The sequence below is a fragment of the Urocitellus parryii genome, chromosome 6 (assembly GCF_045843805.1).
Source record: "Urocitellus parryii isolate mUroPar1 chromosome 6, mUroPar1.hap1, whole genome shotgun sequence".
Taxonomy (NCBI): Eukaryota; Metazoa; Chordata; class Mammalia; order Rodentia; family Sciuridae; genus Urocitellus; species Urocitellus parryii.
In genome coordinates, this window is record NC_135536.1 from 131,669,355 (window position 1) to 131,693,095 (window position 23,741).

General features: G+C 42.7%; 2 protein-coding genes across 5 annotated transcripts in view; both read left to right on the forward strand.

Annotated features, from left to right (window-relative positions):
- The first annotated feature begins 9,986 nt into the window (after nucleotides 1-9,986).
- On the forward strand, nucleotides 9,987-10,840 carry LOC113182276 (uncharacterized). The gene is made up of 2 exons (XM_026388108.1): nucleotides 9,987-10,221; nucleotides 10,473-10,840. Exons 1-2 carry the CDS (start codon nucleotides 9,987-9,989, stop codon nucleotides 10,838-10,840), a joined length of 603 nt encoding a protein of 200 aa, XP_026243893.1.
- A 1,389-nt stretch (nucleotides 10,841-12,229) lies between these two features.
- Ap3b2 (adaptor related protein complex 3 subunit beta 2) overlaps nucleotides 12,230-23,741 on the forward strand; it is a 36,755-nt gene continuing 25,243 nt past the window's right edge. For all 4 annotated transcript variants that reach the window (XM_026388152.2, XM_026388153.2, XM_026388155.2 and 1 more), the window contains exon 1: nucleotides 12,230-12,342. In XM_026388152.2, coding sequence (XP_026243937.1) covers nucleotides 12,230-12,342 — 113 coding nt within the window. The remainder of the gene's footprint in view (nucleotides 12,343-23,741) is intronic.

The following is a 23,741-nucleotide window of genomic DNA, read 5'->3' on the forward strand; positions in this document are numbered from 1 at the left end:
ATACAAAAATTAACTCAAAATGGATCAAAGGCCTAAATGTTAGAGTTAAACTAGAAAACTCTTAGGAGAAAACAGGTATAAATTTTTGTGACCTTGAGAGTGGTAGAGTACTTTCCTAGCAAATGAGAGGCCTTGGGTTCCACCTTCAGCACAATACTCACACACCCCAAAAAATTGTGACATTGTATTAGGCAGTAGTTATGGCATGAAAAGCATAAGCAAACCCCTCCCACCAAAGAACTGGAGTACTTCCAAGTAAAAAAATTTTATTTATCAATGGACGCTATCAAAGAGAGTGAAAAGACAATGCACAGAATAGGAGAAAATTTGCCAACCATACATATTGTTAATGTGTAGTATCCAGAACATACAAAGAACTCTTTCAAGTTAGCAATAAAAAGGCAACCAAATTAAAAATAGTAAGATCGCCAAAGAAGATATATAAAAAGTCAATAAGCACATGAAAAAATGCATAGCATCAGTAATCATCTGGGAAATACAATTAAAAACCATAGGGTAGCAGCACTTCATACTTGCTAGAATGGCTATAATTTTTTTTAAGTGATGGTGAATATATGCTGAAACTGAAACACTGCTAATGAAAACATAAAACAGTGCAGATGCTTTGGAAAGCAGTTAGGTACGTCCTCAAAAAATCAAACATGGAATTATCATGTGACCCAGCAATTTTACTTCTAAGTATATATTCAAAACAATTTAAAATACATGTTCAAACACTCACATGTGAATGTTCATGGCAGACTTATTTATAATATTCAAATTTTGGAAACAACCCAAATGTCTATCAACTGATAATTGGATAAACAGAATGCAGTATCTCTATACAATGAAATATTATTCAGCCATAAAAAGGAATGGAATTCAGGTGTGGTATTGCATGACTATAATCCCAATGCCTTGGGAGTCTGAGGCAGGAATGTGAGTTCAAAGCCAACCTTGGTTACTTAGCAAGTCCCTAAGCAACACAGAGAGACCCTATCTCTAAATAAAATATAAAAAAGGGCTGGAGATGAGGCTCAGTGGCTAAGCTCCCTGGGTTCAATCTCTGGTACAAAAAAAAAAAAAAAGGAATGGAATACTGATAAATGCCACAACATGGATGAGTCTGATGATATGCTATGTAAAAACCTCCAGCATAAAAGACAACAAAATAGCCAGAAGAGAGAGATAAGTTTATAGAGACAAAAACAGATTGGGGGTTATTAGAAAAAGAGAATGGGGAGTGGAATGGGATATTTTAGGGAGTTGTGTGAAAATATTCTAGAATTAGATGGTTGTGATTGTGCACCAGCTTGTAAATATGACAAAAAAACCCTACTGAATTATATACATTTTTAGATGATATAGTTGATGGTGTGTAAATTAGACATCAAATAGAAAAGTGGGCAAAAGACTTGGACAAGTGCTTCACCAAAGAGATTATATAGATGGCAATTCAACAAATTAAAACCAAGGTGATGAGTCATTTCAAGGAGAAATGACAACTAAATGTAATATGGCACCAGGGATGGAATCTTGGAACAACAACAAAAAAAGGTCTTTAGGGGACATGATAGAGTATGTGCTTTGTGTTCATGAGGTCCTGGGTTCAATCTCCAAAACCAAAATAATTAAAAAAAAAAAAAAAAGGATTTTAAGCCCAAACTAAGGAAATGTGAATTAATTATGGACCTTAGTTAATTTAAGGTCAGACAAAAGGAGGCAGATTTTAAAAGGCCACTGAACAAGGCTTTATTGAGATGTCACTCCCAGGCGGAACTCTATAAGACCGACAGTAGGAAGAGGGTCTGAGGAGAAACCACATAGGGCCTTGACTGGACTGGAATTTTATGGGGCTTACAGCAGGAAGGGAAGGGCTTGGGACAGGAAAAGGGATGTTTAAAGTCCCTTGTCCCAGTGGTCTAGGGAACTGGCTAAGATCCAGGATTGGCCAGGAGACCCTGCTGATTGACAGGCAGTTCAGTGAGTGCCTGATTGATGTTACTTTTGCCCACACGGGATGCTTGGTGCTTTGTTCCTAAGTCACTGCCACCGATCTGACAGTTAATTAATAATATTAATATTAGTTCATTATTTGTGACGAGTGGATCAGACCAGGACAAGACATTAAAAAGGATTAGATTTTTAGTATGGTGGAACTGTTCTGTTGTGTGAAAATATTAATCTTTTTATGATGAATCTATGCCCGTATAAAATTCACAAAAGGTATAAAAAATAGTTTTACTGAACATCAACTTAAAACATAAAATTTTGAAAATGATTTGGAGGAATTGGAGAGTAATCAAGAGCCAGTAGAACCTGAAGATTTAGCCCTTGAAAGAACAGAATTGCACTGAATGAGATTATATTTCCAAGGCTTTCCTCTTAGGGAACGCTCCAATCTACATAGTGACTAACAGAGTGGCAAACACTTGATCCAGAAAGCCACAGACTTATTAGCTTAAGATAACAGTGGGTAAAGTTCAGAGTTTTTAGAGCAGCTTCAAAAATTTTTTAACCATTCCAGAGATTTAATTTTTTTTATAAGCAAGAATTTGTTAGAGTGATAAATTAGCAAGGCATGCAGCATAGAAACTGAATGAACCACCTTGAAAAGAGACCCAAATTTGATTTTTAAAATATTTTTCAATTGTAAATGGATACAATACCTTTATGTTATTTATTTATTTTTATGTGGTACTTAGAATCAAACCCAGGGCTCCACACTTGCAAGGCAAGTGCTCTACCACTGAGCCATAACCCAGCCCCGCAAGATTTAATTTTTAAGAAATGTATTTTTAAAAATTATAGTGCATTATAACTATATTTTATGGTGGGGCTGATTATACATGTACATAATTTGATCAATCTCATTTTTCCATACCTCTCCTTTCCTTCCCTTCCTCCTTCTCCCTGATCTACTTGTTCTACTCTGCTGATCTCTGGAGCAGCTATAAATTGATGAAAGATATCCCAGAAAAGAGGGATCTTCATAGAGTGATCCCCTAAATCTACACATGAAACCCTCAAAAGTCTTTGAATGCTCCCTTAGTGCATATCCACTGGATGCAACTCCAAGAACCCAAGTAGAAAGCAACAGCTGGAAGGCAAAAAGAAAATAACATATACTTCAGCTACTGACTACCAAAAAGAATTTCATAATTTGTAGTTTAATTTCCACAAATGATAGGGGTTTGATAAATGCCTTGGACTGTCCACTAAAATACCACAGGATTCATGCCTTAGAAGACTATACCTGAGAACTGAGGAATTCACCCTAAATAATAAGGATAAAACTTTAGAATCACTGTAATAGAGTTTTAAACCAAGACCCCACAAATTTGAGGTCACATTCAAACTATTAATTCAATTGTCTGCTAGTACAAAAATCTACATTCTTCAGGGAAAGATAAAGGAATCCAGAATCTCTACTACGTATCATCCCTGAAGGCCAGTATGTGATTTTTAAAAATCCAAGATATGCAAAAAGGAAAAAAGAAAATGTAATTCAACAGTATAAAAGTGAACAGAAGGTCTGGGGCTGTAGTTTAATGGCAGAGAGCTTGTATTGAACACGTGAGGTACCAGGTTCAATCTTCAGCACCACATTAAAAATAATTAAATAAAAATAAAGCCATGCTGTTCATCTACAACTATAAAACAATTTTTTAAAAAAGTGAATAGAAATAGCTGGGCACTGCCACGCACACCTATAATCCCAGCAGTTTGGGAGGTTGAGACAGAAGGATCGTGAGTTCAAAGCCATCCTCAGCAAAAGCAAGGTGCTAAGCAACTCAGCGAGACCCTGTATCTAAATCAAATACAAAATAGGGCTGGGGATGTGGCCCAGTGGCCAGATGCCTATGAGTTCAGTCCCTGTACAACCCCCACAAACACACACAAAGTGAGTAGACATAGATGCTAGGATCGCCCAAGTGTTGGGAGCAGGGGTGACTTTGGGTCAGATGTTATAAACATCTACAGAGGACTTCAAGGAAAAAAATATTCATAAGGAACTTGGGAGGAAAAAAAAGAAAACTTAAAAATAGAAATTCTAGAACTAAAAAAATTAAAATCAACAATCAAAGAGTGAGCTTAATAGTAAATTTGGGGTGTCATAAAAAGAGGTCAATGAAATCAAATAATTATTAAGACCTAACAGTCTCTAAAAAATTCTAATCAAACAATGTTAAGGTGACAGTATTAGCCGGAGTTCTAGAAGAAGAGGAGAAAGAAAGTAGAACAGGAAAAAATGCAAAGGAAAAATGGCAAAAGTTGGTAAAGGACAAAAATTAGATTAAAAAATACCAGGGAAGCATAAGATAAATGTGAAGAAAACCACATCATAATCAAACTACTGAAAGCAAAGATAAAGACAATCTTTAAAGCAGCCAGAGATGACACATTATAATGTGGAGAATAACAATTTAAGTTGTTGACTTCTCACCTGGATCTATGAAGCTCAGACATTTGTAGAGAAAAATCTTTGAAGAGCCATAAGAAAAAAGAATATTAATACAGAACACTGTATCCAACAGGATGAATGAAGATAAAATAAAGGTGTTTCCAAATAAAACTAAAATAATTCCTCAGCAGCAGATTTGCACAAGAAATGCTGAAGAAAATTCTTTGGTCTGAAGGAAAATAAGATGAGAAAAAAAATCTTAGACCTTTAAAAAGGAATGAAGAGGATCAGAAATGGTAAATATCAGAATAAATATAAATGGATTTTCTTCTCACTTACTTTAAAACATGTAGGACAGTTTAAAGCAAAAAATATAACTCTTGTGAAGCATAAAATATATGTTGTTAAAATCCATATGACAAACAGCATAAAAGATGGTCAGGAGATAGTGGCAAATGAACCTATATTATCACAAGGCTACAGTTTACATGAAGTTGTACAACATCATCTCTTGGTAGACTGAAAAGTTAAGTAGTTATATTGTAATCCCCAGAGAAAACACTACTATATAAAACAGATAATTTTCAATAGATAATTGAAATGGAATTGTTTTTTAGAGAGAGAATTTTTAATATTTATTTTTTAGTTTTCAGCGGACACAACATCTTTGTATGTGGTGCTGAGGATCGAACCCAGGTCGCACGCATACCAGGTAAGCATGCTACCGCTTGAGCCACATCCCCAGCCCTGAAATGGGATTCTTAAAAATGTTCAAATAAGGAGAGAGAGAGAGAGAGAGAGAGAGAGAGAGAGAGAGAGAGAGAAGAATGAAAGAACAAAGGAACAAAAATCAGAAGGAAAAAACAGAAAACAAATAAATAATGGTAGACCTAAATCTAACCATATCAATTATTACATTAAATATCTAAGGACAAAACAGATTAAAAGTCAGAAAATGCCAAAATGAGTTTAAAAGCATAACTCGACACTATCTGTAAGAGATACACTTTAAATATTAAGACACAAAGCCAGGCACAGATACTGAGGAGACTGAGAAGTGAAAGATCACTTGGAACCAGAGGTTCTAGACTAGCCTGGGCAACATAGTGAGATACCAGCTCAAAAATGAAAACCAATATAGAGACATAAATAGATTAAAAGTAAATGGGTCAGATAAAATAGACTCCAAATCAAAAAGCATTAGTAGAGGTACAGAGGAATATTCATAATGATAAAAATTCAATTCATCAGGGGCTGGAGTTGTGGCTCAGTGGTAGAGCACTCGCCTCTCACGTGTGAGACTCTGGGTTAAATCCTCAGCACCACATAAAAATAAATAAACAAAATAAAGATAAAAAAGAGGCTTTAAAAAATTCAATTCATCAGAAAGACATAATAATCATAAAATGTTTATATACCTAATAATGAAATTTCAATATCCAGAGTGAAATTTGACAGAATTAAAGGGAAAAATAGAAGATCCCATAATCATAGTTAGAAGTGTTGACTCTCCTCTCAATTGACAGAAAAACTGAACAAAAAAACCCATTAAAGTCATAGATGATCTGAACAGTATCAACCACCTTACTAACTGATGTCTGTAGAATACTATACCCTAATCTGCAAAATACACACTTGCAAGTCTGCATATTATATCCACCAATATAGACCATATGTTAATTTATAAAATAAACCTCATTAAATCTAAAGGGATTGAAATAAGACACTGTCCTCTGACCATATACTGAAGCATCTGAGCACCCAGGAGGCCAGTGAAAGGCGAAGAGCTGGTGCTGAGAGCAGGTGCAAGTGGCAGTGATAGCACAAGCAGGGTGGCATAGGGTTGAATATCAGGAGGAGGGGAAAGAGGGCACCAGTTACCCACCTTGTCCTCAAGCTTAGTGTCTGGCTTCTTACCTACACCCAGAGTTATAGGGGGAGGGGTTGCTGTTGTCGGACTGGCTTAGGCACTGATGTCAGAACAGGGCCCCAGGGCTTCCTGCTTGGCCCCTTTATCTGCCCAAGGGATGGACAGCTTTTCCTCTCTGCTCTGGCCATAGAAGAAGATTCTGCAAGGTGTGGAACAGGGCCACTACGAGGTGAGCTGCTTGAATTGGGGGCTTAGATTCAGGTAGGATCATTATGTGCCAAGAGGGGGACTTTGTAACCAAAGTCTCTTGTGAAAAAAAAAAAAAAGCCACAATAAGAACTCTGACCTTGTTCTGGCTAAAAATGACTAGCTGGGAGCAGTAACCCCAAAGCCTTGCCTTCCGTAGAGGTCCCTTTGTCCAGAGCAAGACTGAAGGGTGAGGGTAGAGGCTGGGGGTTCAGGCCAAATCATGGCCATGGGTGGCGACAATGCCTTCACTGGGTTGAGGTTCTGTAGAGGCCTGGTTTTGTGAGGAAAGGCAGGGCCCTGTGCCCCAGAGAGAATGTAACCCTATTCCTGGTTGCAGGCACCCCCACTACTCTGTTCCCCTGAAAGCCTTAGCCAAGGTGAGAAGAGGGGAAGCTCAGGCTGCAAGCAAGGAACCCCAATGGAGTAGGCAGGGTTTTCAGGTGAAATGCCCTAAAATTGGAATTCTTGTCCCCTGGGCTCTCATAACTCCAGGGCCTTGCTCCTTTTCCTTTCTTACAAAGGAAATGAAATCTTAGCCAAATGAAAGTCAAGTGGAAGGGTGACTGTTTCACCAGGTCAGGAAGGATATAGGGGTTGAGGGCTTCCTGGTGGTTGAGTGTGGGGGAAGGGAGACCCCTGTGCTAACAGTATAAGAGAGGGAGTCCTGTACAGTGGTTAAGGACACAGAAGCTAAGCCAGATCATCTCAGCTTGAATCCTGGTTCTGCCACTTTCTATCTTGTAAACTTAGCAACTTCCCCAAACTTCAGTTTCTCCATCTATAAAATAACAATGATAACATTATCTCCTTCTGATGTTGTCAGAGCTAAGCCGGGCTTTAGCACAGTTTCTGGCAATAAATGCTATTATCATTTTGAATAGAGAACCATGTGTGGACATAGATTTCCCTATCTGAAGGGGCATGTTGTAGTCCAGACCCTGACCCAGGAGCTCAGTTGACAGTGGCCAAAGTGTCTCCCTGCCCAACCCCAGTGAGAACTTTAAGAGGGAAAGTTAGAGGTGGGGCCCTGCTTTGCAGGGCCTTTCCAGCTGGGTGATTCCCTTTGAGCTCTGGGACAGGGGTGACAGGGAGGCCACCGACCTCTGAGGGCCCATTGTTCTTCTCCTCTGAATTGAGAAAGATATATTCTCCCCACCCTCCTCTTGGCATCCAAATCTGCATGCTCAGGAGCAGATCTTAGATAAACAAACCCTGCCCTCTTGCCTTGTCCAGTGCTTTACAATAGTTATGTGATGTCCAGCCCTCCAACTTTATTGTCCCCAGTTCACAGATGAGGAAATTGAGGCCCAGAGAGAGGAAGTGGCTTATTTTATGTCTCATATAGAAAGGTGACATTGCCAGTACTAGGTCTCAGTCACAGACAGCATTCTAGCACAGACTCTTGGGAACACCAGACATACAACCATGCACCAGCATATAGACAGACAAACTCACTGATACAGTGTACAGCCTTTGGGGGACAATAGAAGCAGAGAGTTAGGCAGTGATGGTTGTTTTTTGTTTTGTTTTTCTCCCTAGATGAGCTTCACATCCCAGGTAATTGAAGCAGAAGTCCTTGGCTCATCTTGTCTTCTTTCCAGATAGGTGCCTGCTGCCTCAACAGGGGATAGGACAGTCCATCCTCTTCCACAGCTGTAACCTCTGCTTAGCCCATTAGGTTTTGAGGGAGAATGAAGAAGGAAGAAAGGTGCACTCCCTACCTAGTAGATATTGGGAGAGTATGACTCAAGACCAAAGTGCTATTCACATGATAGAGTTCTCCCTGTGGTCTTCTGAAGTCAAGAGTGACCAACTGTCCAAGTTTTCCTGGGTTCCTAGGATGCAAGACTTTCAACTTTAAAACATGCAAAGTCAGACAGACTGGGATGAGTTGGTTACCTGAGTCTTCCACAGGTCCAGTCAGAAAAAGGGGCTCACTCAGCAAGGATATTATAGGCTGTGGCCAGGAGGGAAAGGAAGGGTCAAGGTAGACACATGGTGAACCACAAAGTGGCTGGCATTATGCATCATGGTCTTGGGCAGCGCCTCATTTGAATCTGAGTCCTTCTTACCCAAGTCAGATATGCTGGAGTCAACCCTTTCTTTCTTCACAAAGATGCCCAGAGACCTGGTACCATGGGTCACTTCCTGTTCCCAGCTCTTCTGTCAGCCTAGGAGAGTTCAGGGGCCCAATAGGCCCACCCCCTTTCCCAGTCTCTGAGGCCAAAGCATAAGCACAGCCCATGCAATGGAGCCATCCTCTCAAGCCCCCAAATCCCTCTGTTCCCAGTAGAGATAGAAGAAACCTGAACTAAACTACCTTTCTCACTTTGTTTTATGGAAGAAGAATATGTGACTGATGTTTAGTACCAGGGTCACAGGACACAAAGTCATGTAGGCATATATTAGCTGTGTGAACTCTGGTAAAGTTTGTGAACCTCAGTTTCTTTCTTTCTTTCTTTTTAAAGAGAGAGTGTGAGAGAGAGAGTGCGAGAGAGAGAGAATTTTTTAAATTTTTTTTTTTCTTTAGTTTTTGGCGGGCACAACATCTTTGCTTGTATGTGGTGCCGAGGATCGAACCTGGGCCACACGCATGCCAGGCGAGCGTGCTACTGCTTGAGCCACATCTCCAGCCCTGAACCTCAGTTTCTTTATCCTAAAAATGGTGATAACAGCCAGGTGTGGTGGCATAACCTGTAATCCCAACAATTTTGGATGCTGAGACAGGAGAATTGCCAAGTTAAAGGCCAGCCTAGGCAATTTAGTGAGACCCTATCTCAAAACAAAAAGGACTGGGGATGTAGCTCAGTGGCAGAGTGCTTGCCTAGCATGTGCAAGGCCCTGGGTTTCATACTCAGCAATACACACACACAACACACACACAGACATAAATACATGGATACTTTACCCATCTTGTAAGATTACATTAAGGATCCAGTGAGCCACTGCTCAATGGATATTTGCTGTCAAGGTTGTTGGACTTATCAAATGTATGAATTATGTCAAGAGCTTTGTAATGTTTTGAACAACTAATAAAAAAATTAAAACCTTCTAGGGGAAAAAAAAAAAGGTTATTGGGCTTGGGAGGAGGGATCTGTCCTGCGTCCAGATCTCACTGAGGTTTTCTTCTTTCTTCAGGTCACCTGTTCAGTCCAGGTACCAGCTGACACCCAGTCCCCAGTGTCGTTTCCAGGAATGGCAAGATGGGAAATGGGGCAGAGGAAGAGAATAGAATGGCCAAATTTTGAGATGAGAAGACACAGGTGGATGGAAAGGAGGTCCCAGTTGCTGGAAAATGAGCAGTTCTCAGCCTGGCTCAAGGCCAGGATAATTTGAGCTGTCCCAGTGTCAGGGAAGCAAATGTGGGGCAATTAAGACATTTTGCCTAGGGTCCAATCCCAAATCATGTGCCATTTATGATCAGTAGAGTGATCCAGCTTCTCTTCAACCAGGTCTGTACAAATGCCCTGCAGTCTATTTCCTTTCTCCTCCCAGACAATTATTGGGGCATCCAGAACCTTTCAGTTCTTCTTCTCAGAAGCTTTCCTGGGTCAGCACTTTGAAGCTGTGGAGTTGGAACAAAGTGATCCTGAGCCTGGAGACCTCTTCCTGTTTAGGCTGCAGTCCCCAACTGGACGCTGGTGCGGGGCCCATGTGGGTGTATATTGTGGCCACAGAGAAATCATCCACTTTGAGGGTGAGTGCCTTCAGCTGAAATTAAGGCTCAAATGTGCAAAGAGAGGTTGCCCAGCCAAGCACACCCCACAAGTGGGTGGGCTACATGGTGATGCAGGCTGTGGTCCTGGGCAGGGGGTGTGGGTCTCTGAAGATAGGGTACCAGGGCATATGGGTACCAGGGCTTCCAGATCCAAAGAAATACAGGTATGGAGCTACTAAGTATAGCACCTAAGATTGTTCTGATGTGTACCTGGCCCGTGATCCCCACAGGCAAGATACCTGACAGTTGTGGGCCACATAAGTTTCTGGGTTCCTGGGAAGGAGTTGTATGCAAACAGGGGCAGGGCCCAATGCTGCGCTCCCGCTCCCTCTGGCGTGTGCTTCGTCGACGAGGTGGCATTAACCGCACATTGCTGGAGCTCCGAGTACGCGAAGCTATGGATACAGATCCACCTCCCTATCATCCCACACGCAACAACTGTGTGCACTTTGCACTGCACCTGCTCGGCTTGGACAGAAACCCTAACTCAGTAAGCATAGCCCAGCTACTCATGCAGAATCTCACCCCAATAGGGCCTGCTAACAGCCTTATCAATTGCACCTGCAAAGTTCAGGCCCGCTCCTCTCAACTCCACTGAAGCCTCATTCCTCCAAACTCAAGATCTGCTTTAGTCTGGCAGGTCCAAAGCCCCCAGAACCAAATAGGCCCAGGCTATTTGTTGAACTTCCAGGCTCTTTGAAACCCTTTTGTGCCCATTCCAAGTAGGCCCCAGGCCTCAACTCACAGATCCTGGCCATATGTATTTACTTCAGCTTACCAACCTCCAGGTCAGGTCCAGCTTCCATCCCAGTCCTGGTCAAGCCCCCATTATTCCCATTTGCACAATACTGAGCCAAGCTCCACCTTTCTAAGCCCCATTCATTTCCAACGAGGTCCACCAATTCTGGCCTTGGAGACTTCAGGACCCTAGTGCACAGATCAAGACTTAGCTCTTAGGAACTCTCCCACTCTCCAAGTCCAGCCAAGAGACTCCAGTCTCCCAACCTGACGCTCATCTAGATCCAATCCCTTTCCCCAGCCTGGTTCACTACTTTCCCTCTGACTAGACCCTCCTTGCTTGGCCCTTGGGGGTGTTTCAGGCCTTGGGAACTAGAGGCATCACCTCCAGGAGTACTGGCAGATCCTAATCTGATCTCTTCCATTTTCCTTTCTTCTTAGGCATCGGTGGACCTGAAGCTAAGCATGGGCTAGGTATGACCTTTTGCCCTCCTGGGTGGCCAGAGGGGACTTCAGAAAGGATCATTAAAGTACTTTCCAAAGCCCAGTAAGAGTTCCTCGGTGCTTGCCCATAAATTCCACCTCTTCCAGGAAGCTATTCAGATTCCCACTTAAAAGGCAGAACGACATCAGAGGAGCCTAGATTTTCTAGAAAAGATAGGACAGGAAAGGAAGCATCCTTAGGTCACTGTGGCTGGTCTTCTGTGTGGTGCTTCCTTCCCCCCCTAGGCCTGGGAACATAGTCTTCCTTTCAACCCATTTCCCCACCCTCCACTTCAGGAGCGTGTGGAACCCTCTAAAGGTCTTTCCACTCAGGTCGGGTGATCAGGGATGGGTACAGACGTTGTGCACCCCTTCCACGCCTCGGAAGGCTCTCCCATCTTCAATGCCACAGCCACACCCGTCCCCAGACGTGGAGTGCTTCAGGTCCCTTTAAAGGGCAGGAACCAGCCTTGGGGCGGGGGGGATTTCCGCGAGATTGGGGCGGGGCAGACACTGCAGCCCCTCCCCACCCGCCCCCTAGCCGACACGCCCTGAGATCCCCGGCCGCTGGTGCCTTTAAGAACCTCCAAGCGCCGCGGAGAGGGATAAATCCGAGCGCAGCCTCGACCGTTGCAGTTTGCAGTTTTGCGGAGCTGGGCTTGAGCCGCGGATCCCTCCTAGGTCCTGCGCCCGGTTCCTGGGCCTCCGCCCGACTTCGGCCTCGCGGCCTCCTCTCTGGCGAAGCCTTCTCCCAGCCACCCCCCCCATGTCGACCGCCCCTGCATACAGTGAAGACAAGGGCGGCTCCGCTGGCCCTGGGGAGCCCGAGTACGGCCACGACCCGGCGAGCGGCGGCATCTTCTCCTCCGACTACAAGCGGTGAGGGAGCCGCCGCGAGGGCCGGGACTTGGCGGATGTCGTGGGCACCATGGACAGCGCCCGGGCCCGCCCGCTGCGGCCGAGCCGACCGGAAGCCCGCCCAGCCCCCTCCCGCGGCGGCCCGGGGCCCCAGAGCCGCCACTCAATCCCTAGGGACCCACCTGGACCCGGATCGGGGTGGGAGTGTAGGCTGATGGGGGATGGGCCAACCAGGTCGGTTTCGGGAGAACCAGTTGTCCAGTTCAGTCCTAGGTGTCTCCTGGTTTCAGCTCAGATTTATAGGCGCCCAGTCTTTTTCGCGTAGGGCTGATTGGCTTAAAAAATTAAAAAGTGGGGGAGGGGTCCGAGCCTGTGAACTTGAGTGTGAGCCTGGGGCCTCTCCAGGAAGGTGGGCCTTGGATGTAGACGCAGAAATTCTCAGGCATGGCTCCTCCTACAAATTCATTTTCTCTCATTCTGGCACCCATCGGCCGTCAGGCATCTGGCACACACACCTTTGCTGCCCACATTGCCCTTACAGTTCAATTCTACCTTAACTTCCTCCCACCTTTGACTCGTTTGTTCATTTGTTTATGCGTAAATTCTACGACAAGCATTTATTAAAGGCCTACCATGTACAGTCCCATGCTAGTCACTGAATACAGATGTGAACACAGAGAAAGTCCTTTTCCTCAAGTTGGTCCAGAGGGAGCACAGATGAAGCAGTCTGTGACAATTCAGTATAAAGAGGGCTGGAGTGTGAGCATGGAGGTGAACACCTGTAATCCCAGCAACTCTGGAGGCTGAGGCAGGAAGATCACAAGTTGGAGGACAGCCTGGGCAATTTAGCAAGAAACTGTCACATTAAAAAATAAAAAGGGGGCTGTGGGTGTAGTTCAGTTGGTAGAGTGCTTGCCTTGCATGCACAAGCCCTGAGTTCAATCCCCAATCCTACCAAAAGTAAATAAACAAATAAATAGGGCTGGACAAGTAGCTCAGTGGTAAAACATCACTGGGTTTGGTCCCCAGTACTGCAAAAAAGTGGGGAGCCATAGGAGAAAGTGGAGAGCCAAGAGTGAAAGGTTGAAGAATTAAGTCAATCCAGGTTATAAATTTTGTATGTTCTAGTACCATGTGACCAGAAATGAGGGTAGGAAGGACCACTGAAGGGTTCTAAGAAACTATCACCATCAGGTTTTTATTTTCAAAGGCTCACAGTATGGACTGTGGAGAAGAGATTAGAGGGTTTGTTGAACCAAGCAAGAAATAAGTAATGGGGATGTTGAAGTTGACAGGCAGTTCACATTAGTGGTCTAGAGCAGAAGGACAGAGAATTTAAGGACTGTGAAGAAGAGCAGACCTGACTCGATGACTGGATTTGGGAAATAGGGGTAAGAGGATGTGGCTGGAAAAAGTTAAGGATGATACTCTGGTTACTAGTTCTTACAGCCAAATAGATGGTAGCAGGATTCAGTGTAATTAAAAATAAAGATGATGTTACAAACGAATTTGTGGAAGTGTTGAGCCCAACTTTGAACATGATAAGATTGAATGTTGACTTTGAGTGGTATTCAAATGTAATAGTTAAAATGTAGTAGGATTTGTATTCTAGGAGAGAGATGAGGACATTGTTAACATATATGTTAATTAAGGCCATAGGAGGCAGTGAAAGTAATCAGGGAAAGGATCTAAATTCAGATTAGGCACAAGTCTGAACTCAAAGACACTAATGTTAAGGCAAATAGAGAGCTAGGGGAATGTTTCAAGGTACTTGAGAAGAAGTGAACCAAAGGGCAGGAAGAAAATAAAATGCAATTTCAAGAAAGATAAAGTGAACAGTAGTGTCTATGCCCTTTAAGACCAAGTCAAACAAGATAAGAAATTTGAGACTATTGGTTCACAAAGAGGTCAAGTCCTTCCCATTCCACTCCCTACCTCCTGCCCTGCGAGACCATTTCTGGCAAAGTGAAGACAACAGGAGCCAGATTATTTGTCCCCAACATTCTATTATGAATTATTTTAAACAGAAAATTTAAATGAATATATATATATATATATATATCTCCCATCTAGAATCAAACATCTTTGATAACTTGCTTGCTTTATCTAGCCATCTCTCCATGTGTATTTTGGGTTGAATGGTGTAAGTTGCAGAGATCATGACCCTTCATGATATATATATTCTAAATCAATATCTAAAGCTAGGTTAAAGTGAATAAAGGAACAAATAGAAGGTGAATAAATAATATACAATGGGAATTTTGCTTTTAAGTAGTTTTTAAGGAAAAAAAAGAGTTGGCTGCAGGAGATTATCAGTTCATGGATTTTTTTGGCAGTTATTTTTGTTTGTTTATTATTAGGAAAAAGAATTGAGTGCTGATAAGAAGGAGCCAGTAGCAAGAGAAAGACTGAAGGGAATGAAGTAGCTTCATCCTTGATGGGAAGGAACTAGCTTGGGTGCAAGGAGGATCAGCTCTGCCCATAGGGAGGAGAGAGAACATATTGTAGATGCAGAAGTGTGTGAGCCTGGGGCGGGGAGCTGTAGGGGGTTTCTTCTAAAGACTTTCATTCTGGGAGAGGCAGATAGTATAGCTTTGAGAGAAAGGGCAAGGCTGAGGGCTGGGACTTGATGGTCCTAGGGGTTTAAAATATGGTGAATAAAGCAGGGTGGGGCAGTGGAGGGCAGTGGGACAGGAGGACCAAGGACAAGAGTGAGAGAGAGAACAGATGGAGAGAGGGACCCTGAAGCCTGGGAGGGAAGAAGCAGAGATCAAACAGAGAAGGCTAATGGGAAGGAAGACCTCAAGATACTGGCTCTGGAAAGGCAGTGAAGATCAAGAGGCTTGGGGGAGGCATGAAAGGGGGACATACATGCAAAATTTCTGGGGGTAAGCAGTTCTTAGGAACCTGAGGTCCAGTTGGGCCGTGGGATTGGAGGTGAAGAGGGCATTCCCTGCCTCTGCCTGTATCAGAGGGGAGTTCCCTGCCCAGAGATTGGGGTAGACTTTGTCCACAGGCTCTGCCCTTCTGTCCCTTCTGAGATCTCATCTCTGAGTAGGGAAGAGGAAACCAGAACCTCCCTCCTGGCCAGTGTCAGGTTACTTTGGGGCCGGCCTCCTGGTGACTGTGACAGAAAGCCCCAGCTCACTTACCAGCTCAGTCCTATCCTGGAGCAGGACCTGATGCCCAATGCAGCGATTCCTGCAGCTCCCAGGGGCCAGAGGGACCTGTGGGGCAGATCAGGAGGCTGCTAGCCCTGTGCTGGCCCCTGAAGGTGGGCCCCCACCCTGGTACCAGGCCCTGCAGCCTGAGGAACTTCGGTGGCTTCAAGCCCCAGAGGAAGACACAACTCTGGAAGCATCCCCTGAAGGATCTAGCCCAGAGGCCAGCCAAGGCCAGAGCCAGCCATTAAGGTAAAGAGGGACCCCCTAGAACCCCTAAAACTGGACATCCAGGAAGTCTAGGTAGCCATCACACAGCCCAGCTTCTTCTGGACTGGCATCTAGGTTCCAGGCTCAGGGGCTGGGTGTTGGGTGGCAGCCCAAAGGGAATATATGGGTTGAGAGTATGAGTATGTTTCGGGGATAAGGAGCTTAACTCCCTGGAGGCTCTAAGGGAAGGAGGACAGTAAAATATTTAGGGTCAGTGTCCCACCTTGACTGTTTTTTCTCCCTGCAGACCTTGGTTGGACTGGGCTCTGTTTGGCCAGCTTCTGACTGGTTAGTAGACTGGGACATGGATGATGGGGGCAGGATAAATCACAGACTGTTTGGCCAGCTCCTGCCTAGTTAGTGGACTGGGACATGGATGATGAGGGGAGGCAGATGTACTGGCCTCAAACATCATGTCTGACCTCCCTGGCTGGCTCCAGCCATTCCAGGAGAGTCTCTCAGGTCAGGCCAGGCCAGAACAGACCAGGGGTCAAGACAGAGTGAGTACAGTGTAAGGGGATCTGACTGTGGGAGATGAATGTTTCATGGCTTTGGAGTGTTGCTATGTTCCCTTCCTTTGCCTCTTGGGAATATCCTCTGGTAGAAGCAAGAGTGAGGGACCCAGGGCTACCTCACCCCAGGAGGGTGCTGCTGTTTTGAGTCAGTGGGCATTTGATATCTGCTTTACAGCCAGTGACCACTCCCTTCCCTCAGCTTCCTTCTCCCTCAGGGGCCTGGAATGTGTGCAGGAAGTTGGGTGGGGGTGTTGCCCTTGGGTGTGTGCATTTGACAGGGGTCTGTGGCATTTGTGGGTATGAGCAAGTGTGAAGAAGTCAGCTTTAGGAAATGCCCAGAATTAAAGGAGACTGGGCAACTCCTACACCTCTCAAAGAAGGCAATTGAAGAGTCACCCCAGGGTGAGTCCTCAGAAAAACTCAAAGCAGTCCTGAGGCTAGATGTATTTGATCCTCAAAGCCTAAATTTTTCATTTAAAAAAGTCTCAAAAAATGGCTGGGCTTGTGGCTCAGTGGTAGAGCGCTTGCCTAGCATGTGTGAGGTACTGGGTTCGATTCTCAGCACCACATATAAATAAATAAAATAAAGGTCTACTGACAAAAATATTTTAAAAAACTCAAAAAGGGGCCCACTGGCCATTTTAATGAATGAGATGGGAATGGCTAACTTTTGTCAAAGTTAAATTTTTATTAGGTGTGACCTAATGGCATGTGTGACTGCAGGATGTATTATGGGATGAGTATATCTGTGTGGGATATGTAGGTCCCTATGAGGATGTGGTAGAGAGATCTTGTGGTAGGGGGATCTACGGGGATGGTAATATGTATTTGTGGGTGCATAAGTATGGGGGTTATGGGTGAGGAGTGTTTCTGAGGGAGGTGTTTATGTTGGGTGTGTGGGTGTGTTTCTCTGGGAGCTATAGATGTGTGTCAGCAGGGGTTGTATGTATATGTGTTTATGTATGGATTGTTTATGTATCTGGGTGTGTGTGGGTCTATCTAGGGGGTATAAGTATTCCATGATGGGGGATATGGGAATGTCTGAGGTATGTGTGTATCATACTGGTTGTGAGTGTCTGTGGAGTGTGTAAATTGACTGCATATATAAAGGATCCTGGGTGAACGTTTGTATTTGGGGAAGCTAATGACCCTCAGTGCTATCCAAACCCACCTGAATGGTCTGTGACACCCCAGATGTTCTGAGCTTGACACCCGTGAGGAACTGACAACCAGGGCTGTGTTTGAGAGGGTGATAAGGTGGTTATATTCTATTCCTGGCTGGGCCATGTTCTCTGGTTTTGGGAGCATTCCCCAGGCTCATGTTAATTTTGACTTAATATGAGCGGGTCTAGGTATCTTCTTCACCCCTAACCTGATAGTTAGCAAAGGCCTCTGTGTTCTGGAAGGTACCATTTTTCTACTTTGCTTTCTATGAAAAATCTTCTCAGGAAAGACATTTTCCAAAGTTACTGGGCCATCAGCATCCTAGGGTTCCTTTTGTCCTTCCTCATTTTATCTGTTAGGCACTTATACACTCTGCAGCCCTGTGACTAGGGCACTAGGGAACATGTTATGTTGGGCTCTTTTCCTGTCAGTGTTGGCCATTTTTCATTTCTCAGTATCAACAACAGTCACATTTGCCTTTTTTTTTTTTTAGTATTGGGGATTGAACCCAGTGGTGAACTACATCTCCTGCCCTTTTATTTTTTATTTTGAGACAGGGTCTTGCTAAAGTTTCAGAGGCTGTCCTCGAACTTGCAGACCTCCTGTCTCTACCTCCCTGGTAGCTGGATTATAGGCATGTGTCTCCACACTCAGCACATTTACCTCTCTTATTATGCTCTTCCCTCTCCTAGCATTTTTGGCCTCAATTTCTATTTTCTATTGTTTGTAAATGCTTCACTTCTCTGACTCACTTTGTATACACTGATTTTTAATTTCTTCCTTTTATGATATTTCTTAGGACTGGGTTCTTGCACTTGAATCAAAAGCTGTGGATTAGCCAGGTGCAGTGGCACAGGTCCTAGTGACTGGTGAGGTCCTAGTGACTGGTGAGGCTGAGACAGAAGGATGTCAAGTTCAATGCCATCCTGGGCAACTTAGTGAGACCCCTGTCTCAAAATAAAAACAGCTCGGGATGTAACTCAGTGGTAAAGTACCCCTGGGTTCAATCCCAGTACCAAACAAACAAAAAACAAAAACCCACCAAACCCTGTGGGTTATCAGTGTTATCAGAGTGTCATCTGGGAGATTAGTGTGTGCAGGTCCCCCCCACAGCTACTCACTACATTTTGAAATTGTCTTGGCAACATGAGGGTATGGTTGCCAACAATTCCATCAGTTATATATAAATACATTCTTCATGTGTTTATTCACAGTTCTATCTTTGCTTTTTGACTATCAGATCCAGGACCTCTGAGTATGGATGGGCATGTTGTTTACTACTCAAGGGTATTTGACCAAGGAAAATGGCTCATGCTCTACTCAGTGAATGGAGAACAACAGCTCAGGGCTCTCTCTATCTGATGGAGCAAGCAGATGACAGATGGGCCTGTAGCATCCCTGACAGTGAATGCTGGACACAGATCTTATAAATTTATATCAATTCTTTATCAGTTTTGAGTATTAAACTTTTATTTACCATATACCAAATATTTTCTATTTTGTTCCTACTGTGGACTAAATTGTGTCCCCCTCAAATTCATATGTTGAAGGCTTAGCCCCCAGTACCTAAGAATATGTCCTTATTTGGAGATAGAGTCCTTAAAGAGGCAATTAAGCTAAAATGAAGTATAGGGTTGGCCGTAATCCAACATGACTTGGTTCTTTTTTAAATTTTTTTTTTGTAGTTGTAGATGGACATAATGCCTTTATTTTATTTATTTTATTTTTATGTGTGCTGAGGATCAAACCCAGTGCCTCACACATGCTAGGCAAGCACCCTGCCGCTGAGCTATAGCCCCAGCCCATGACTTGGTTCTTTATAAGAAGAGGAAACTTTGACATATGTACACATAGAGATAAGACCATGTGAAGACACAGAGACAGTGACAAAAGATAGGAAAAAACACAGCGTGTTTAAAAACAAAGTGTGTTTTTGCAGCTCTCATACATACCACTCACCAGAAAACATCATCTCTGGTAACTAAAATGTGTGAGGATTTCTTCTCACCAACAACCAATTATCTGGCAGATGCCAACTAGGTATCCTAGAATTCTACTTAATTTTGACACTCTCTACCTGGACAGAGTGTCAGATCCCACAGGTCAAGGACTCAGTCCCATAAGACTGCCCCCTGCTTCAGAAATCAATTGCAACTGACCAACTGGCTATAAATTGGGAGTTCCCATAAACCCCTTCCTAGGGTTTAACTCTGACCCACCTCTCATACTATCTACCAGCCAGAGAGAGTAAGAAACCAACCCCATTGACACCTTGACACACTCAGATTTATAGTCTTCAGAATTATGAGAAAATAAATTTACGTTGCTTAAGTCACCACGTGTGGAACTGTTCGGGTTTTTTTTTTTTGGCTTTTTGCATCAGGCCTTGTGCATGCTAGCTAGGCAAGAGCTCCACCACTGAGCTATATCCCAGCCCTATGCATGGAACTTTTAATAGTGGTTCTGGTTGCCATATTTTTTTCTTTAAATTTAGGTATTTTTTTTCTTTCTTTCTTATACTGGAGATTGAACCCAGGGGCATTCTACAACTAAGTTACATCCTCATATTCCCTGCTCTTTTTATTGTATTTTGAGACAGGGTCTTACTAAGGCTGGCCTCAATAAACCTCCTGCCTCAATCTGTGGAATCTCTGGGATTACGGGCATGTACCACCATGCCTGGTTTAAATTTAGTTTTTATATGCCTAAATTTAAAAAAATTAAACCTAGCCATATGGTTACTGGTAATTTTATGCCCTTAAAAATAAAATTTCTGGGGCTGGAGTTATGACTCAGTGGTAAAGCTCTTGCCTAGTATGGGTGAGGCCCTGGGTTCGATCCTCAGCACCACATAAAAATAAAATAAAGGTATTGTGTCCAACTACAACTAAAACAAAATATTTTTTATTTTTTATTTTTTTTATTTATTTTTCAAATTTTTTTATTGGTTGTTCACAACATTACAAAGCTCTTGACATATCATATTTCATACATTAGATTGAAGTGGGTTATGAACTCCCAATTTTTACCCCAAATGCAGATTGCAGAATCACATCGGTTACACATCCACATTTTTACATAATGCCCTATTAGTAACTGTTGTATTCTGCTACCTTTCCTATCCCCTACTATCCCCCCTCCCCTCCCCTCCCATCTTCTCTCTCTACCCCATCTACTGTAATTCATTTCTCTCCTTGTTTATTTTCCCATTCCCCTCACAACCTCTTATATGTAATTTTGTATAGCAATGAGGGTCTCCCTTCATTCCCATGCAATTTCCCTTTTCTCTCCCTTTCCCTCCCATCTCATGTCTCTGTTTAAAGTTAATCTTTTTTTTTCCTGCTCTTCCTCCCTACTCTGCTCATAGTTGCTCTCATTATATCAAAGAAGACATTTGGTATTTGTTTTTTAGGGATTGACTAGCTTCACTAAGCATAATCTGCTCTAGTGCCATCAATTTCCCTGCAAATTCCATGATTTTGTCATTTTTTAGTGCTGCATAATATTCCATAATGTATAAATGCCACATTTTTTTTTATCCATTCATCTATTGAAGGGCATCTGGGTTGGTTCCACAGTCTAGCTATTGTGAATTGTGCTGCTATGAACATCGATGTGGCAGTATCCCTGTAGCATGCTCTTTTAAGGTCTTCAGGGAATAGTTCGAGAAGGGCAATAGCAGGGTCAAATGGTGATTCCATTCCCAGCTTTCCCAGGAATCTCCAAACTGCTTTCCAAATTGGCCGCACCAATTTGCAGTCCCACCAGCAATGCACAAGTGTACCCTTTTTTCCACATCCTCGCCAGCACTTGTTGTTGTTTGACTTCATAGTGGCTGCCAATCTTACTGGAGTGAGATGGTTACTTAGGGTGGTTTTGATTTGCATTTCTCTGATTGCTAGAGATGGTGAGCATTTTTTCATGTACTTGTTGATTGATTGTATATCCTCCTCTGAGAAGTGTCTGTTCAGGTCCTTGGCCCATTTGTTGATTGGGTTATTTGTTATCTTATTGTCTAATTTTTTGAGTTCTTTGTATACTCTGGATATTAGGGCTCTATCTGAAGTGTGAGGAGTAAAAATTTGTTCCCAGGATGTAGGCTCCCTATTTACCTCTCTTATTGTTTCTCTTGCTGAGGAAAAACTTTTTAGTTTAATTAAGTCCCATTTGTTGATTCTTGTTATTAACTCTTGTGCTATGGGTGTCCTATTAAGGAATTTGGAGCCCGACCCCACAATATGTAGATCGGAGCCAACTTTTTCTTCTATCAGACGCCGTGTCTCTGATTTGATATCAAGCTCCTTGATCCATTTTGAGTTAACTTTTGTGCATGGCGAGAGAAAGGGATTCAGTTTCATTTTGTTGCATATGGATTTCCAGTTTTCCCAACACCATTTGTTGAAGATGCTATCCTTCCTCCACTGCATGCTTTTAGCCCCTTTATCAAATATAAGATAGTTGTAACTTTGTGGATTAGTCTCTGTGTCCTCTATTCTATACCATTGGTCCACCCGCCTGTTTTGGTACCAGTACCATGCTGTTTTTGTCACTATTGCTCTGTAATATAGTTTGAAATCTGGTATCGCAATGCCGCCTGATTCACACTTCCTGCTTAGAATTGCTTTTGCTATTCTGGGTCTTTTATTTTTCCATATGAATTTCATGATTGCTTTATCTATTTCTACAAGAAATGCCGTTGGGATTTTGATTGGCATTGCATTAAACCTATAGAGAACTTTTGGTAATATCGCCATTTTGATAATGTTAGTTCTGCCTATCCATGAACAGGGTATATTTTTCCATCTTCTAAGATCTTCTTCTACTTCTCTCTTTAGGGTTCTGTAGTTTTCATTGTATAAATCTTTCACCTCTTTTGTTAGGTTGATTCCCAAGTATTTTATTTTTTTGGAGGATATTGTGAATGGAGTGTTTTTCCTCATTTCCGTTTCAGAAGTTTTGTCGCTGATATACAGAAATGCTTTTTATTTATGCGTGTTGATTTTATATCCTGCCACTTTGCTGAATTCATTTATTAGTTCTAGTAGTTTCTTTGTAGACCTTTTTGGGTCTTCTAGGTATAGAAAAAATAAAATAAATAAAATTTCTCTGTTGGGGTTGTAGCTCAGTGGTAGAGTGCTTATCTAGCACATGTAAGGCACTGGGTTCGATCCTCAACACTACATAAATAAATAAAATAAAGGTATTGCGTCCATCTCTAACTAAAAGTATTTTAAAAATTAAAATTTCTAGACTGGGGTTGTAGCTCAGTAGTAGAATGCTTGCCTAGCATGTGTGAGGCACTGGATTTGATCCTTAGCACTGCATAAAAATAAAAATATTGTGTCCATCTACAATTAAAAAATATTTAAAAAATAAAAATAAATAAAATTTCCTCTTTCCTTCCATATTTAAAAATAATTTATAAGTAAATGTGGTATTTATTTTGGTGTGAAGTATGTGCACAACTTAAATTTTTTGGTGCATAGCAGTTGTTCCAACATTGGGGAGTTATTTGTTCCTAAAGTATCAACTTACATCCTTTCATGAAATTTCCCCAGTGACTTTTTTTAAAGCATTTTTTTAATATTTATTTTTTAGTTTTAGGTGGACACAATATCTTTATTTTGTTTTTATGTGGTGCTGAGAATCGAACCCAGTGCCTCACGCATGCTAGGCGAGCACGCTACTACTTGAGTCACATCCTCAACCCTAAAGCATCTTTTTTTAAAAAAAGTTTTGTAGTTGTGGATGTACAGAATGCCTTTATTTTATTTGTTTATTTTTATATGGTGCTAAGGATCAAACCCAGTGCCTCACGCATAATAGGCGAACACACTACCACTTGAGCCACATCCCCAATCCTAAAGCACCTTTTTTTTTTTAAGAGAGAGAGAGAGAGAGAGAGAGAGAGAGAGAGAGAGAGAATTTTCTAATATTTATTTTTTAGTTTTCGGTGAGCACAACATCTTTGTATGTTGTGCTGAGGATCGAACCCAGCGTCCAGAGGAGCGCGCTACCGCTTGAGCCACATCCCCAGCCCAAGCATCTTTTTCCAAAAAAAGTTTTGTAGTTGTAGATGGACAGAATGCATTTATTTTATTTGTTTATTTTCATATGGTGCTAAGGATCAAACACAGTGCCTCACACATGCTAGGCAAGCACTCTGCCACAGAGCTACAGCCACAGCTCCTCCCCAGTTTTTAACCTGGTACAATATGCATTTATCATTGTCTTTTGTTTTATGTTTTGATATCTAGAAGGATGAGCTGTCTGCCCTCCTTCTTTTCCCCAAAAATATTCTTTGGAGTAC